Source organism: Sceloporus occidentalis, unplaced genomic scaffold (genome assembly GCF_023333645.1).
Source record: "Sceloporus occidentalis isolate IW3139 unplaced genomic scaffold, rSceOcc1.0.p SCAF_143, whole genome shotgun sequence".
Classification (NCBI taxonomy): Eukaryota; Metazoa; Chordata; class Lepidosauria; order Squamata; family Phrynosomatidae; genus Sceloporus; species Sceloporus occidentalis.
The window spans coordinates 1,294,732-1,310,306 of NW_028317123.1; the positions used below are offsets into that span (position 1 = coordinate 1,294,732).

A 15,575-nucleotide genomic window follows, 5' to 3' on the forward strand; every position below is an offset into this window, starting at 1 on the left:
GGCAGAAAAATACTTCTTGGCTCATATAGCCCCTGTTTTTTAGTATAGCCTTATACACAACCCGAACTTTTCTGAACCCCCTTGCTGTGTGTATATATATATAAATATATATATATATATATATATATATATACATACACACAAATTCACCGATTTCATTTTAGAAATCAGATCATCTTAACAATCTAAGAAAGCACAATGGATGCTATATACATTGTATTAAAAGACATAAGACTCAAATGGTCGAAACACTAATGGAAAGGCAAAAAGAGTTAAATCAGATTTCACAGATCAGCGTTCTAACCCTTAATTGCAGCCCGGCGCACCGATCCCGTCTCTGCCGTAGCCAACATTTTTTTTTCTTCTTTGAAGCTTAATCATTAAGGCAGAAGGAAAAGGTATCCAAAGGGGTTCTGCGGTTATGTTGAAACTACTATAGCATTTACGTGACCTAATTTCAGCGTGTAATGTATGCATCCAGCTGCAGTGATCACCTGAATGCGGTCTGGGCTTTAAACCGCTGAATGCACTTTTGTTGCCAGATAGTGATGGCCGCCTGCCTCGGAGGACAATTAGCCCTTCATTAATGGTTCGAGGTATTAGCGGCTGAATCTAAGTTCACTGTTCTGTAAAACTGTTGGGAAAAGAGCAGGTTCCGTTTAGGCTGCGCTGGCACTTAGAGAGCGCCGTATCTCCAACGTAAAGTACATTTAAAAAAGATAACGGGAAGGGAGGTATTAAAGGTCGCGTTGCGATGACCTCTCTCTCTCTCTCTGGATAAGTGGTTTCTGTAATCACTGGTGAAATAAAAGCCGTGCATTATTACGGACTATCTTTCCAGTTTTATTAGGGCTGCCTAGCAAGATGTCGAGAAGAACTTAATTTGGTTATTTGATGACCATTTGCTTCCCTCCATCTGTAAAACATTGTACGGGAAAGAAGGTGGAAGAATAGCGACTGAGTTGATGGGACTTATTCCCGACTGGATTTCCCATATTTTGCCCTAAAATTATTTTTTTGAACAAAAAAAAAGGAATCCTCTTAAGTTAATAAAATTCAGCTGACGCTCTGTGTGTTGAGTAAGTATAAAAAATATATATATATTAAAAAGATCTTAATGTCCCGTAAAGCCCGTGCAGCGTACCTCCCAATATCCCAGCCATCCAAATCGGGACAATTGACACACACAGAAAAAACATGGCAGGTGGGGGGTACATGTAGCCAATAGGAGACTGAAATGTTGACCTTCTGGTCCACCACTGGCTGAACCATCCCAAATGACATGTGCACCCATTAGGATAGATACATTGTATTTGGTTGGGTGTCTGGAATTAGCCAATGGGCTGCCCAGCTTGTCTACACAATGCGTTCAAGGTGTAAAAACCGGCAGACTTGATTGGCCAAATGGTTCTTATTAGCCATCTAACTCCATGTTCTATAATTATATATATATATATAATATGTGTATACGTGCATTAAAGGCTTGCTAAGTGGAATGTCCCTGAACACGGCGATCAGACACTACGGTTCATCATGTGCTGTAGTCGTCAGTTGACTCTGTAAATACTTTGATGGTTTGCACATCTACTCTCATTTGTGACTTCCTGTTCTTTAGCTGGGTCTAAAAGCTTTTTTTCCAGTCTTTTTTAGCATTTCCTATCTAGAGATCTGATAAGTAGAAAGCGTTGCCCACACTAATGGCTTGTCATAATGAACCTCATCGACCGGTGAGTGGGAAAGTGTGATTTACAATAAAACCGAACGTACCTTCTCTTCTATTTTCAAAGAAAAAAAACTATATACTGTTTTCAAACGCAACTACAAAAAAACTCACGTTGAATCTATCTACAGAGGGACATTATAGTTTTAAAGACACTGTCAGCAATTGCAAGCAGGCAGTGAAAAGCATGTCATAGCATTTGTGTCATTATTTACTAACCAGTTATAACACATAAACATATACACATAAACATATACACTCATGCTAACGTACACTCCTTCTAACACACACTTACAAACTCACTCGAACACGCTTATACATGCTTATTCATGCTAACACATATACATACTGACACATTACATACATCTACACACTCGTGCTGATAACCACTTACACTCCAACATACATACACACTCCCTCCCTAACTCGCTTATCCTGTTCCTCACTCTTTACCTCCTTGCCTCCCTCCCTTACCCTATCTCTTCCTCGCTCATTCCTTTACCATCCCAGAGGCTTCTTTCAGCTGCCTGCATGTTGTGTGTGCAACCGGGCCTTCACCATGGGGTCACATACCTTCCATTCTTTCTCCGCAAGTGGGCTGGTCCAAGAATTTGGGGCAAGCACCAGCACCCATGCAGAAAGTAAAAGAATGTGTATCGAGGGTAGACCAAGTATAGAAATCTACAGAATTATAACATGCCTAAGGTACATTTTTAAGGGCCACTGCAGTAGACAGGTATGCTTGATTAAGTACAACCCTTCACAACAATGTTCTTCTTCATCTGCATTCTAACTTTTTTGGGAAGGGTATGGGGAGTTGGGCCAAAGGAAGCCAACCCAGACACGGTTCTCTATAAATCTCTTTCTGTTCTCAGCTTGAAAGCTGGCATTTTCCTCCATGGAAAAACCATAATCCATTCCCTAGTATTATGTGTCCTTTTAGAAAAACTTTGTTGTTTTTCTCATGCTCCGTAATAGTTGTAACAGCTGTAAGGTTTTAAGGTTCGGCAGAGCACCGTGAGGAATCCTATGTTCTGCTTGGCTACACGTCATCTACATATCCTGTTTTCAAGAGGAAAAAAGGCATAACAGGTAGCTGAAGCGTTATCAGGCCACCGAGGGTTCCTCTGGTCAAAGTGTCCACCCTACAGCATGAAGGTGATGAAAGAATGAGGAATGATGAGGGCAAACTGCAGGAGTTCAGCACTGGGGAGGAAGGATGTACCTTCTGAGTTTGGATATGTGATTTCCAAGCAGGTGCGGCGGATTGAGAATAAAATGGAATGACTGCACAGATGTTTTAATTTCTTCTTGAAGTATATAAATGATGTTCCAAAAAAGCAGGGCAACAATAATACGAGAGTGGAGGTAGGGAAGAGGAGAGAGAAGACCAACAGTGATAGGAAAGAGAAGTGTACAGAAAAAATGCCACAGTGGAGACATTTGGGGAAAGGAGGAGAACAGCAAGAATTTCAGGGTGGAAAATAGAGAGAAGAGAATGATTAAAAAGTGTGATGAGGACAGTGTGAGTGGCAGAGCGGTAGAGACAGAAAAGGTTGTGATGAAGAACATGGAAAATTCAGGGGGTAGAAAGGGGGGAAGGCTGAAAAAAGGAGGGAACAACAACAAGGAAAAGGAAAGACCTACCACTTTTATACCTTTTCTGTAAATGCCTTTGGGGACCTGAATGTGATGCATCTTAAATAAGCTGGCATTTTAATTTTAGTTTTTATGAGCACCCTTAGGCAATATGTGTTTAATACGCAGCACACAACTTAACCTCACCTATGCTAATCATAAATATTACGGTGTGCCAACACAGACTGCCTCCCTCGTCTATGCAATCTCGTGGATTGGAGAGCAAGTTTCAACAATGCAGTGTCAGAGGAGAATGCGTGGAGATCAACAAATAATACAAATCCAAGGACACTTTGGGTGTATTTTAGATATTTCGCCAAGTTTTAAGGAGCTAAGCTGGGGAACACCCAAGGAAACCTCCGCATTCCGAATGTTGGCCTTGATTTTGAATGGGGACTTAATGCAGAAGACCTCTTCAAACTAACCATCCAGTAAAATAAGATGGGTTAAAACAAAAATTAAAATATTAGCATTCTACTTCTATGTTTTTATTCACTTTTTTAGATTAACCCCTTCAATATCCAAGGGGTTGCTGTAGAAGCAATCTTAGATTCAAATGCTTAAGGAAATGTTTAAACCTTGGAGTAGTTTTCCAGTAGCTAATAAACTCACGGGGTTGAGCTGGTGAACTCAACGCACAGTTTAGAACGTTGTTCGCAGCTGTTTATAAAAGGAAACCCGGTTACTCAGCCCCTGTGATTTTCTTTTTATTGTATGTGTGTCCTAATCCGTGGATGGTTCATTTTTTCCACCTTCTGTAGCCACTGGGAAGACTATCTTTAGGAGACCCAACATGTTTGGAATGGAACTGTTGGAAAGAAGATGATTTTGTGCCAGGTTGGCATGATTTCTGGTATGGAAAATGTAAAAAAAAAAATCTCTCCATGGACTCCCTCCCCATTCTTTGCCCCCCCCCCCAAATTAAAGCCTTTGCTCTTCCAAGAGGAAGAGGCTGCCAAATTCAACAATCCCGAAACGGCTTTCCCCAACCCTCCCAAACAGAGAGCCTCACACTTTCACAATGGTTTCCATAGAATTTGTTTTGCTATCATAACAAATTCGATATATCCAGGCGCTGCAGAGCACACTGTTTTGCAAAGACAATTCATTTCCTGGATTGTCAAGGTGCCAACGCATTTTTGAGTGGGTGCCACGGATGGGGGACTCCCTGGATAAAGTTTCTTCTGCCACAGAAAACCAGGATCGCTGTCATATTTACCACTCAAGATCTTTGAAAAGTATCAATTTTATAGGCAAAAATAAGGAAAAAAAGATTTTTTTAATGCAACCCCTTTAAATCTTTTAGAAATGTGTGGCTGCCACTCTTACGTTGTTTTGCCCCAAAGCCACGGATGCTGAAAAAACGTATTTAATATGTGTTTATTATGGGATGGCAAGCTGGCTGTCGTATATATATTACGATTCTTGAGTGTGTGTAATATAATACTTTAGAGAGAGGGTGGTAGATAAATGGAACAACCTGCCAGCAGAAGTGGTAGAGGGTAATACAGTGAGGGTATTAAACATGAATGGGATATGCATATGGCTCCTGAATCTAAGACTAAGGTTTGAGTCATTAAAGCAGGAACAACAGGCAACTAGACCAGGAGAAAATGCCACTTTCTTTTTATGTTTTGCAATTTATGTATATAATTATACTGAAATGACTCAGGTTTGTGGTCTGAATTCTGGGACTCTTGCTGGAAAATTATTCTAAATAACATCTTATTAAAATAAACAAGTACAAAAACCTCTCAGTTTAGGTATTGTTATGGGTTTCATTGTATTCTTTTCTAATTATATAATTGTATTATATGAGTATTGGGCAGTATAGATATAACATACTTATTAGGGACGTGACCTGTTTTGGCTCTTATAGTACATGGTTAACAGCATGTTACACATTCACAATTGGTTAAGCAGGGGCTGTGTACTGAGTGTAAAGTTACACACCTAGAATAGTCCACACTTACAATTTGTTTGCCCTGTGTTGATGGTAGAATGTCAAGTAGAAAAGAAGAGTGAAAACGGTAAACTCCTTTTTTGGGGGGAGAAGAGGTACACAGGGCCAGGTTGGTCTAGGAGGCAATTGCCCCAGGACTGGTCCTAATTTTCCAAATAGAGCCTGTTTGTTCGTGGCAATAGCGTGCCAGTAGCATGGCAGTAGCGCATCAGCTCATAACATAAACTGCTCAGAAGACAGGATCTGCGCAAGCTAAGTGTGTGTTAGAGCAAGTATATGTGTTAGAGCGAGTATGTGTGTTAGAGCGAGTATGTGTGTTAGAGCGAGTATGTGTGTTAGAGCGAGTATGTGTTTTAGACAATGTTGTTAGAGCGAGTATGTGTGTTGGAGTGAGTCTGTGGGTGTCTGTGTGGGTGTGAGAAAGTGTGCGGGGTGTTAGAGTTAGTATGTGTGTTAGTGTTGTGTGTGTTAGTTTCATGGGGGGGTAGGCACTCGGCATGATATGCACCCCCCCCTGGCCACAAGATGCCAGCCCGCCCCCTGAAATCAAACTTTAAAACATTTAAACCGTCAATCCTGGTATTTGTAACCCTGTTTTAAGGTATTTAGTTTCCTTCTAGAGCATTGTATTCCAGAAAGTACAGCATACATCATTTTGTGACAGTATTATAAACATCTTGAAGCTTAAAGAACACCCGTATTTAACAAAGTCGAGAGGCTGTCACTTCCTTCCTTCCTAAGTAGCGAAACGCAATATTCCGTGTCATCCATTGGAAGAGGACAGGGTTCTGAGCTATTAATGCCTTTCTTAATGAACGTGTAACTAACCTCAGGATACCTTGGAAGATAAGTGCGCTCGTTTCATGGACGCCTTTCACTACCATTCATTTTCAACACTGCATTTTAGGTAATTGAGATTATTCACAAATAGGACTAAAAACCGCTTAATGTGTCCTCTCACAAACATGTTAAATTTACAAAGCTTTTTTAAACCTATAACGAAGCTTCCCAGAGGAGACCATCACGTGTCCATCACTCTACCTTCACCTGTTTGGGTAAATGGAAGAACCACACAGAACCCACACATATCTATTAAACACTCAAATGTGATAAAACTGTTAATTAATGGTTTTAATTCCATTTTTCTTCTCAGTAAGAGTAATTGGAATTACACATGGGATAGGCATATGGCTCCTCAATCTAAGACGAGACCAACGACTGATTAAGGGTTGAGTCTTTACAGCAGGAGAAATGGGTGACTAGATGGGGCCGAATGGGGCCGATCTTTTAAGAATCATAGCAGTTCTGATGCAGTGATGTCCTTGAAGTGTTAGTCCTCCAAGCCAGACCCTAAGAAGACTCACGTCATCAACCAGCGCCCTTGAGGCCGCTAAGGACTCTTAACTCCTGACCCATGACAATATCGCAATTTTTGCCCCAAAATCAACCACTTCTGGGTTTAAATATCTGCCACGTATGGTATGACATCACAGTCCCATATACCACAAAAAGGAAATTACCAGACCACCGGAAAACAGGGATTTATAACTCCTGAACCCTGTCTTCCCAAGAAGAAGAATCCAAAGAGAAGCATTTTGGCCAAAAACATGGAATTATTTTTTCGGTTTTACACACAGATATTCCTTTAAGATTTGTTACTACGGTAAGGAAATATTTCTTAATTTTCTCTGTTAGCACTGTAGAGCATACATTTTCCATCGGTGGCATGGACCTATCTTGGGGTTTGACTAGTACCCAAAAAACGCTAAAAAACTGAAATTTCATAGCAGACATATTTGAAAAAGAAGAAAACGCCAAGCCGTGTTCAGACTATTCCAAAAATATCCGAAAGCTTGTATTAAAGTTGGTTTTGGGGATGTTGAATTTCATGAAAATGTTATGGAAAGTGAGACATGCAGAATAGTAAGGGTTATCTAACCTATACTGGCAATAAGCTGGCAAAGGATCATGGGTACTGTCGTTTACAACATGAAAAGAGTTAATAGAATTAAGTTAAGTAATACTTTCCAACGCTTGCATATCTGCAAGCCACACATGCAGTCACGCATGCACATGAAAGGTGTCAGGCTGCAGCAGGTAAAGGTGCGAGTGCCTTATTTCCCAATGAAGAAAACTATGTTTCTTTATAATAAAATAATTTAAAAAAAACATGACTGCCACTTTAAAGATGGCTGGTTAGACTGAAACCATAGAAGAAGTGGTTCTTGGTAGGCTGTCTCGGCAGGAAATGCCTGGTCTGATTGCAGCGTTTAAACTTCACACGAAAACCAAAATTAGTCCACGATACCGAATAACGAGCCCCGTGCCAACCACAGTGTTTCTGATTAGTCGTGAAGACATTCATTTCAAATACGTCCAAGTTGGGTCTGGTTCGTATTATTTCTAAGCATTCAATGACATTTGTGGGTTTAAAGTTCAGTGGTTATGCAACATTTGCTTTCTGTAGGTCGCCCAGATGCTGATCCCCCCCGGAGCCCTCAATCTACCTCAGGTTTCTGGGTTAAGGATGCAGAGCTAGCCAGACAGGGGCAGGCTAAATCCCCAGATCACGGCCAAGCTACTGCCTATGGAACCTGATGAACTCAGGCTCCTGCCAGGGATCGAGGTGACGTACACAAGGCCCCGCTACAAAACCGATGGGCAGATCGTCCTCTTCGGCAATCAAGGCCCCTCCACACAATGGGCTGGTTACAGGGGACATCTTTGACCTCTCCAACTTGCCTACGTATGCTATGGAGGCTGTGCCACCTCATCAGACCTCCATAAACTGAATGCAATGCCTTTTAATGCATTCAGGATGCCGACGGCAGCTGAGATCGCTGAGTAAATACACCGCTGCGGCCATAGACGGTATCCATTCTGCGGATTAACCGTAAAGAGGTCATATATATAAATACATCAATATCCAATATATTCCTAAAAAAAAAAGTACATTTGATAAAAAGTCCTCTGTCTATGAAATGAAAAAGTACAAAGGGGTTTAAACAAAATTGTCTGTCTTGTGTCTTAGTCTGTGGCTACGCCAAAAAGCTTTGGGCTCCTGAAGACAATTCCATGAGTATACAACGGCTCTTTTTATCACGGTTTTTTTTGGTTGTTGTTGTTCTTAGAAAAAAAAGAACATTTAATGCAATGGAATGTAAAAAAAAATGACTGGCGGCCACTGGATGACTCTTTCTTGATTTAACTCTCTCTTTCTGTGGCTCTGCATTGGCAGAATCGCGTCTGTTTTAGTGAAAATAACATCTCGGGGCAACAGACCCCAAAGAACTTTCATTCTGCGTTTGGCACGGACTCCCCATTTTGAGAGAGAGAAAGAGATAGAGAGAGCAGGGCTAGAAGGATTTTGGTAGTTAACTTTTAATAGGCCTTTTATTTCATTCAAAAATATAATATTTTGTCAAGTTCCTGAAATGTACAAATTTAAAAAAAATAAATATTTACATGTCCTAAATCTTAAATAAATTTGGAACATTATTATTATTTTTAATACATCTTAATTATACTTTGATACAGAATATTTACTGTATTTTCTGGAACCGCTCAAAACTTTTCCATTTAATTTTGCTGTTTAAATTATAAATATTATTCTAGCTGCGCCTTTATAATTTTTTTTTTACTATTTTATATATTTCGACTGCTAATAATTTTTCTGAAATAATCAATACTCAGTCTTGCTTTGATAAGTTGAAAGGAATTCACATTTAAATTTTTTTTTATTTTAAACGTGTCCCCTCCAGCAACTATAGGGTTGACATACTCAATTAGCATGAGGAAATTGAAGTCCCAGCTGGATACCGTGTTTAAACAGGATTACCGTAAACTCGGATGTGTGCATATTCTACTCTGCCGTCTGAAGTTACAGTTTCAGACGGCAGTTTCGCCTAATCAATGCCCCACTGTTACTGTACAAAACTGGCAATGAGTTGCCCCGCAGCCATTTATGTCCTGATCTGTTTTACAAGAGCTTGTGTTATTAACATTCCCGCAAAATAATGAACAATTCGGTGGTGTGCAGCGTACGTTCCAAGAGGACACCCAAGGCACGTGAATTTATTCGACACAGGGGAGAAGTGGAACTGCAGCAGAAATTAGCGCCATAGGGTTTTAGTGCTTGGATAGGTTTGGAGACTGAAGCTTTGTAGAACTCGGGAATGAGTTGACCCAACAAGACGGTTCACGTTGCCCCTAGGAACCAATTGTTTAGATGTTCCCACAATTGTCTACAAATTGAGTTTCACCTTGGGCTACAAGGACTAGATACAGTGTATTTAGATATTTGTTGTAGATAATCTGACGGCTATACCTCCGACTGTGGCGGAACTATTCATCACAGAGGGGTAATGCAGGACCATGAAGTCCCTTTGGAGCACAGGGGACCCTTAGATGCTAGGAGGCCTCCAAAGACTTCTTGGTGCGCCAGTGGATCCTTTGATGCTGCCATTAGTGACATCTGCTGCTAATGAGTTATGGAATTATTCATTATCAGGTTTTTTTTATGAGAAAAATTGTCCCCTAGGTTTCAGAATCTGCTGGCACTCTATAGCTGTAGTGTACTGATGTGTAACGGCACGTCATTGAGTGGAATGACATATTCGGAGACACAGGTGCTTAGATCGGTAACGGTACAGATATGAGGAGAGGGGGAAGGCCCAGATGTTCTGTGTTACCTCTGATTCAGAGTGGGATTGACTTCATTTACGGGTTGCATCATATACTTAATTTTTAATCTCTCTAAAAATGTATCCAGAACACTGACACTTATGCACAGAATGATTTCTAACAGAAATGATGTGAATAGTTAAAAGGGCTGAGTTGGACCTGTCATAGGTTGAACTATACATTATGAAGGGCCAGCTCAGCTCTTCTTCCAATAAGGTGAGAAACTCACCAAGACTGGCTCTTCATAATGCATTGTTAAGTTGGTGGGCAAAATAAAAAAAACCCAACCCCACCCCATCGCAATTCACTTTCAAGCTCATAGTTTGGTGATTATACCCCTTTTGTAACACACATTATTATGATTTGATTTTATAATTATAATAATTATTTTCTATAATATCACCATATTCTGTAGCTTTGTAGAATGGGAATACATTTGGAATTCACAAAAAAAATTATTATTTTCAGGTACATGGAAAATATTTAAGAAATAAATATATAGATATTTTTCTTAATGCCTCATAATTGGTGTACATACTATTCTAAACCGTTATTGTCCACATTCGATTCATATACCATAATCAAACTGGGGGGGCAGGGGTAAATAAATTGTAGTTAGCTGTGGTACATATATTTCTTTAAGTTACCTGAACCCTACAGAAATATGCGTAGCGACAATTCTCTTTCGTTAAACACAGACAAGACTAAATTAAAAAATGCATTGAACATAAAGTGTCTGTTCCTTACCATCGTCCAGATAGGCCTGATCCAGATTCTGTTCTTGTTTAACGGTGACTCCAGTTGGTAAGATTTCCTTTTGTTCTGATCCAGGAGGTCCGTTTTTTGATGCTCTGTGGCTGTTTGGTTGTTGTTGTTGTATGACGGTTGGGTATGGACCTGGGCTTATTCTCTGTGCTTGGCTGACCAGTGGTTGACTTGCTCGCGTGGGGCTTGATGCGAAATGATCGGAGCACATTATGTGCTGGAAATCCTGATGACTGCCACACCTCATCTGATGGTTGGTTGGTGAATAATGGATTACGGGGGATGGTTGTGGATTGGCTGGAGAATGGAGAACGGTGGAAGATTGGATGGGAGATCCAGCGTGGACAAGAACGGATCTGTGAGAATCTGGAACGGAGATTTGTGGAGCCATAAGGGGTGGTTGACGGTACCCTAACTGAGTTGGACTCAGGCTTTTGCTCCTTTGGTAAAGATTTGCTGGGGAATTCTGCTGGTGATATCTGGACTCTGGGGACTCTGGGGGCAGATTTGTACGCACGTGTTGACATGAAACCAAGTTGGTGATCAAGCAAGATGGAGACTCGTTGCCCAACGAATGCTGGGAATAGTAACTTGGTGACACTGTTGCAAGACCACCGTGTACATTATTTCCCAGGATCGGCTGATTATATTCATCAACTGGCTCGGTTTTAATAGATGGCACTGAAATATAATCAAAACGAATAATGCAGACTATTTTTTCTTCTCTAATTGTATTGAATCTGTTGAGGAACTACAGTCCCCATCAACCAAACTAGATCCACCTTAATGGTGCTTTAATCATAGCCCCTCTCCCATCCACACTCACCCATGTGTGCTCATGTTCTTCACACTTCTTGCCTCTTCCCCGCGTCCAAAAATTTTGTTTCGGTTAACATTTTAACACACTAAATATTCTAATTGTAACCGATAAACATATCCAATAAATCGTTATTCACTTACCTGGATGGTACGTGAAGTGCTGGGTCTGACTGCGCTTTCTTTTGCCGTTGATGACGTAGAAATTGACTTTCACTGGAGCATTGATGTGTCTGTTCCGATATTCAGGGACTTCTACAAAAAGCATGTTCTGAAATAAGAAAAATATAATGATTTACGGTGACCCTGAGGTTATTGGAACTGCACTATCCCTATTAAAGTACTATGTACTTTGTACGCTTTGTATGCTATATACTTCGGCCTGAGATCGTGACTTTTGATACATTTTATTGAGGCCCCAAAGACCCTCATCTCTATGATGTCATAACCTCAAGATCGAAAAAAAGTCTCCGGGTCCCCTTATTTTGCAGTTTTTTAGTGTGCACACAACACTTGGTATACATCAGACTATGTGTAGAATTTACACTAAAATGTACTACGAAAAAAACCAAAACAAATTCCTTTTCTTACCGGTTGGCTCTTATCTTTATCCACTGTTGCGTCCATCTCCCAAATTTGTTGCCCATCTAAAAACACACAAAATACATTGATTACGATTTTAATTTTTGGACCCAATCACGGAGTCATCACATTTGTGGATATAGAAAACAAATACCTTTGTTTTAAATAAAATGACATTGGCCGCCCAATTCCATTGTGTTGCAATTGTCCTTAATCTATTCTTTTTTTTTTTTTTTTTTACCAAATTACTTAAAGTATATTCGAATATTTTGATGGAAGACTATACAAACCTGACAGTAACACATAATTAGTTTTTGACAATTAACTTGAAGGGTTTTTAAAGAAATTCAGGCATGTTCTAATCTGGACTAATTTAAGACAAGGCGCCTCACGGCTATTTCATGACATGATTTTCAGATAATACTTCACACTTCTCTTGTTCGTACAAAATGAATTAAGCAGTCTACGGCTCGGACCGTGAGGATATATTAATTCCATTGTTTGTACTTTTCATTGTTTCCCCTTTGTTCCAACATGCCATAGTCCAAGCCTTTCAACGCAGTCATCAAAACTGAATTTGTTGTTAACGTTACTACGTTAAATTGTGTATAGAATAGATAGATTCAGGAGCCATATGCCTATCTATTCTAACACAAGACCAACGACTGATTAACCCCTTAATGACAAAGTCCGTACATGTACGGGCTCAAAATGCATTGTTTTCAATGGGTTTTGGGACCCCCCATTGTCCTTAAGGGGTTAAGGTTTGAGTCTTTACAGGAGGAGAGACGGGCGACCAGACGGGGGCCGAATGGGGCCGATCTGCCATCAAATTTCTAAGTTACTAGTTTTACTAAATACATTTAATGACGCCGAGAGCTCAGTAGGTGACCGTTCTTTGTAAAGTAATTTATTTAAATTAAAAGTGCCTGTTTTCCGAATAAATCTCACGGTTGCACAATCCCCTAATTTTGTCTTCTCGTTTTTTTAAACACGCAAAAGCTTAATTAAATCTTCGACGTTCACAAACTCATATAAGCCCTTTTTTTTCCCCTTGTACATATGTGGGCATTTAAAGCAGGATTAATCTATATAACACAGAGCGACATTAGTGTTTAGATGCGCACTCTGTTGTATTTTTGTTTCATTTAGTCTTCTCCTGGCATAACTTCACAGATTTTAAATTAAAATAGCTTGCGTTGAAAAAAAAAAAAAAAAATAGTTTTATATTCATTGCAGCGAGAGAATCCTTCCTGTGATCAGCAGCTCGTGTTTCGTTACGGTCTCAATTTGCAACGGGCAATAAAGAACTTTTGTGAACAATCAGGGTTTAGAAAAATGGGAGAGGGATTCTAAGTCCGCACATCCAAGGGTTGTACAATGTGTACTGATTACCCCAATGGGGAAAAACATGGAAACGGGGAAGCTGCCTTCAAAATCACTCAACGTTTTGCAGTTTTAGTATGGCGGAAAATGGCTGGGTTGCTAGAACTTCATAGGTAGTGTTTAAAAATCTTAAGAGAATGTGCCCCGTAAGACCTGCCTTTATAGGATGGATAAACTGTATGGTTTTCTGGAAAGGGTAATATTACTGAAGCCACAAGGAGCTGTAACCCTGTCCAAGAATTCAACCCACACAAACACCAATGTTGGTTTAATACCAGCATGAGACAATCTCTCAAAAGGAAGGAAAAAGGTTCGGGATCAGCGATTGTCCACGTAGGGTTGACATTTGATCAGTCAGTTATTTCCCCTTAATGTCAAAAGTCCAAGGCAACTTTCTTTCATCTGGACCAATGGCTTTGAACACCCAAATGTAATTGTTTATTTAACTTTCACGTGCCAGGCATGGACTGGGGAACATGTGGTTGCCATAACCATAGGGTAGGGCTTGGAGTTCTCCAAGATCCCGAGCTCTGATAGTAAATGTACTACGAATAAAAAAAGATTCATGTCCTTTTATACTTTGTAGCCAAGAGCCATGAGATCTGGAGCAGACAAATTGACAACATATGTCAAGCCTAAGCCAACATATCAGAGCTACCATACAATGAGCCTACTAAAGCTTCTCACATGACCAGAACCCTCCAAGCTTCGTGTAAATATTATGATGCCCCCTTCAGGAAAACTCGATTTATTCTGATGATAAAAGTAACCACTGCTCTTACAGATCATATAAGAACGTTCTTAGTCATTACGTTTTAACCAGAAAAAAAGCCCAACTTGTTGCAAAATAGTTGAGCACCGTTGAGTTAAATGACAGATTAAGGACAGCTGTTGAGCTACCTTTAGCTATTGAGCTACCAACATGGGAAACCAAATGCTACTGTATGAAGCTGAAGCAAAGTAGCATGAATGAAGTTGCAATGCTAATCCATGTGTAAGCCTTACTTATATAGCATGTTGTGATACATGAAATCAGACGGTGCGCTTCCTATGTTTTGTCTCCCTCACCAGTTTGCTTTATGGCACTTGCTGTAATGCTATAGTCCTATACGAGGCTGGTACTTCCCTCTGCATTTTTCAGCAGCAGTAAAGCATCGCTGTGCACGCGTCACCTCTTCTGCACAAAGGTCTCTCGGAAAATCAGGCACATTTGTCCAACTATAAACAAATAAACCCAAGCTGCATATAAAATAGCCCTCATGGCATATAATTTAGTGCTAGCTTCACCCAATTAATGAATGGACTCTACTTAAAAAAGTAAAGAATTAACGAAAAAAATCTGAAATATAAGAAAAACTTAAAAAAATGTTCTCCAAATCTCGCCGTAGATGCAATTTGTTACACTTGCAGGGAACTTTGTGCTTAGTCAAAGTGTTACAGGCTCGTTAATCCAGTGCGGGATACCAACATTTGCTATTTCAACCACAAGCTGCTGAGCATTTTTACACCTTATCTGCTTTCCTGAGTACGGCTTCTCTTCCTGACATGGTTACTTTCGAAAAGTTTGCCTCTTTCAAAGCAGGGTTTGAATTTTTTATTTTAGAGAGAGAGGGCTGTTTCGAGAGGTCTTGCGATCGCCACGTGTTCAAATCCAAGTCCTATTTTTGGTGTGAAAGTGTTTTAGTAAAACTGTCCATTGCTGCACTTTATGAATGACAGAGACAGGCTCATTTTGGTTAAGAGACTACATTGCTTCAGCTAATGATCCTTGACAGGCAGCATGCTCTTTGCATTGAATTCAAACTGATTGTGATACCGATGTGCCACTTTGTCCCGCTCTCGCACTCAGCTCTACCTCTGCCCTGCTTTACCACAACATACTGTGCATGCGCAGAGGTGGCAACAGAGCCCGACTGGGGTGACCAAGGGGCCCTGTTGTCATAACTGGGAACTCTCTGTGTTTCGCCGGAGACTCCGGGTGAAGCGCCGGGGGGTATGGGGAAACACCGGGTCGCTATGGGG

At 40.4% G+C, this 15,575-nt stretch overlaps 1 protein-coding gene across 1 annotated transcript in view; it reads right to left on the reverse strand.

Moving 5' to 3' along the window:
• Positions 1-219: 219 nt before the first annotated feature.
• LOC149280952 (nuclear factor of activated T-cells, cytoplasmic 2-like) overlaps positions 220-15,575 on the reverse strand; it is a 40,932-nt gene continuing 25,576 nt past the window's right edge. Inside the window, exons 7-11 of the mRNA XM_089499916.1 lie at positions 12,177-12,232; positions 11,730-11,856; positions 10,752-11,450; positions 2,294-2,401; positions 220-251 (exon numbers count right to left, since the gene is read on the reverse strand). Of these exons, the coding sequence (XP_089356042.1) occupies positions 220-251; positions 2,294-2,401; positions 10,752-11,450; positions 11,730-11,856; positions 12,177-12,232 (1,022 nt within the window). The remainder of the gene's footprint in view (positions 252-2,293; positions 2,402-10,751; positions 11,451-11,729; positions 11,857-12,176; positions 12,233-15,575) is intronic.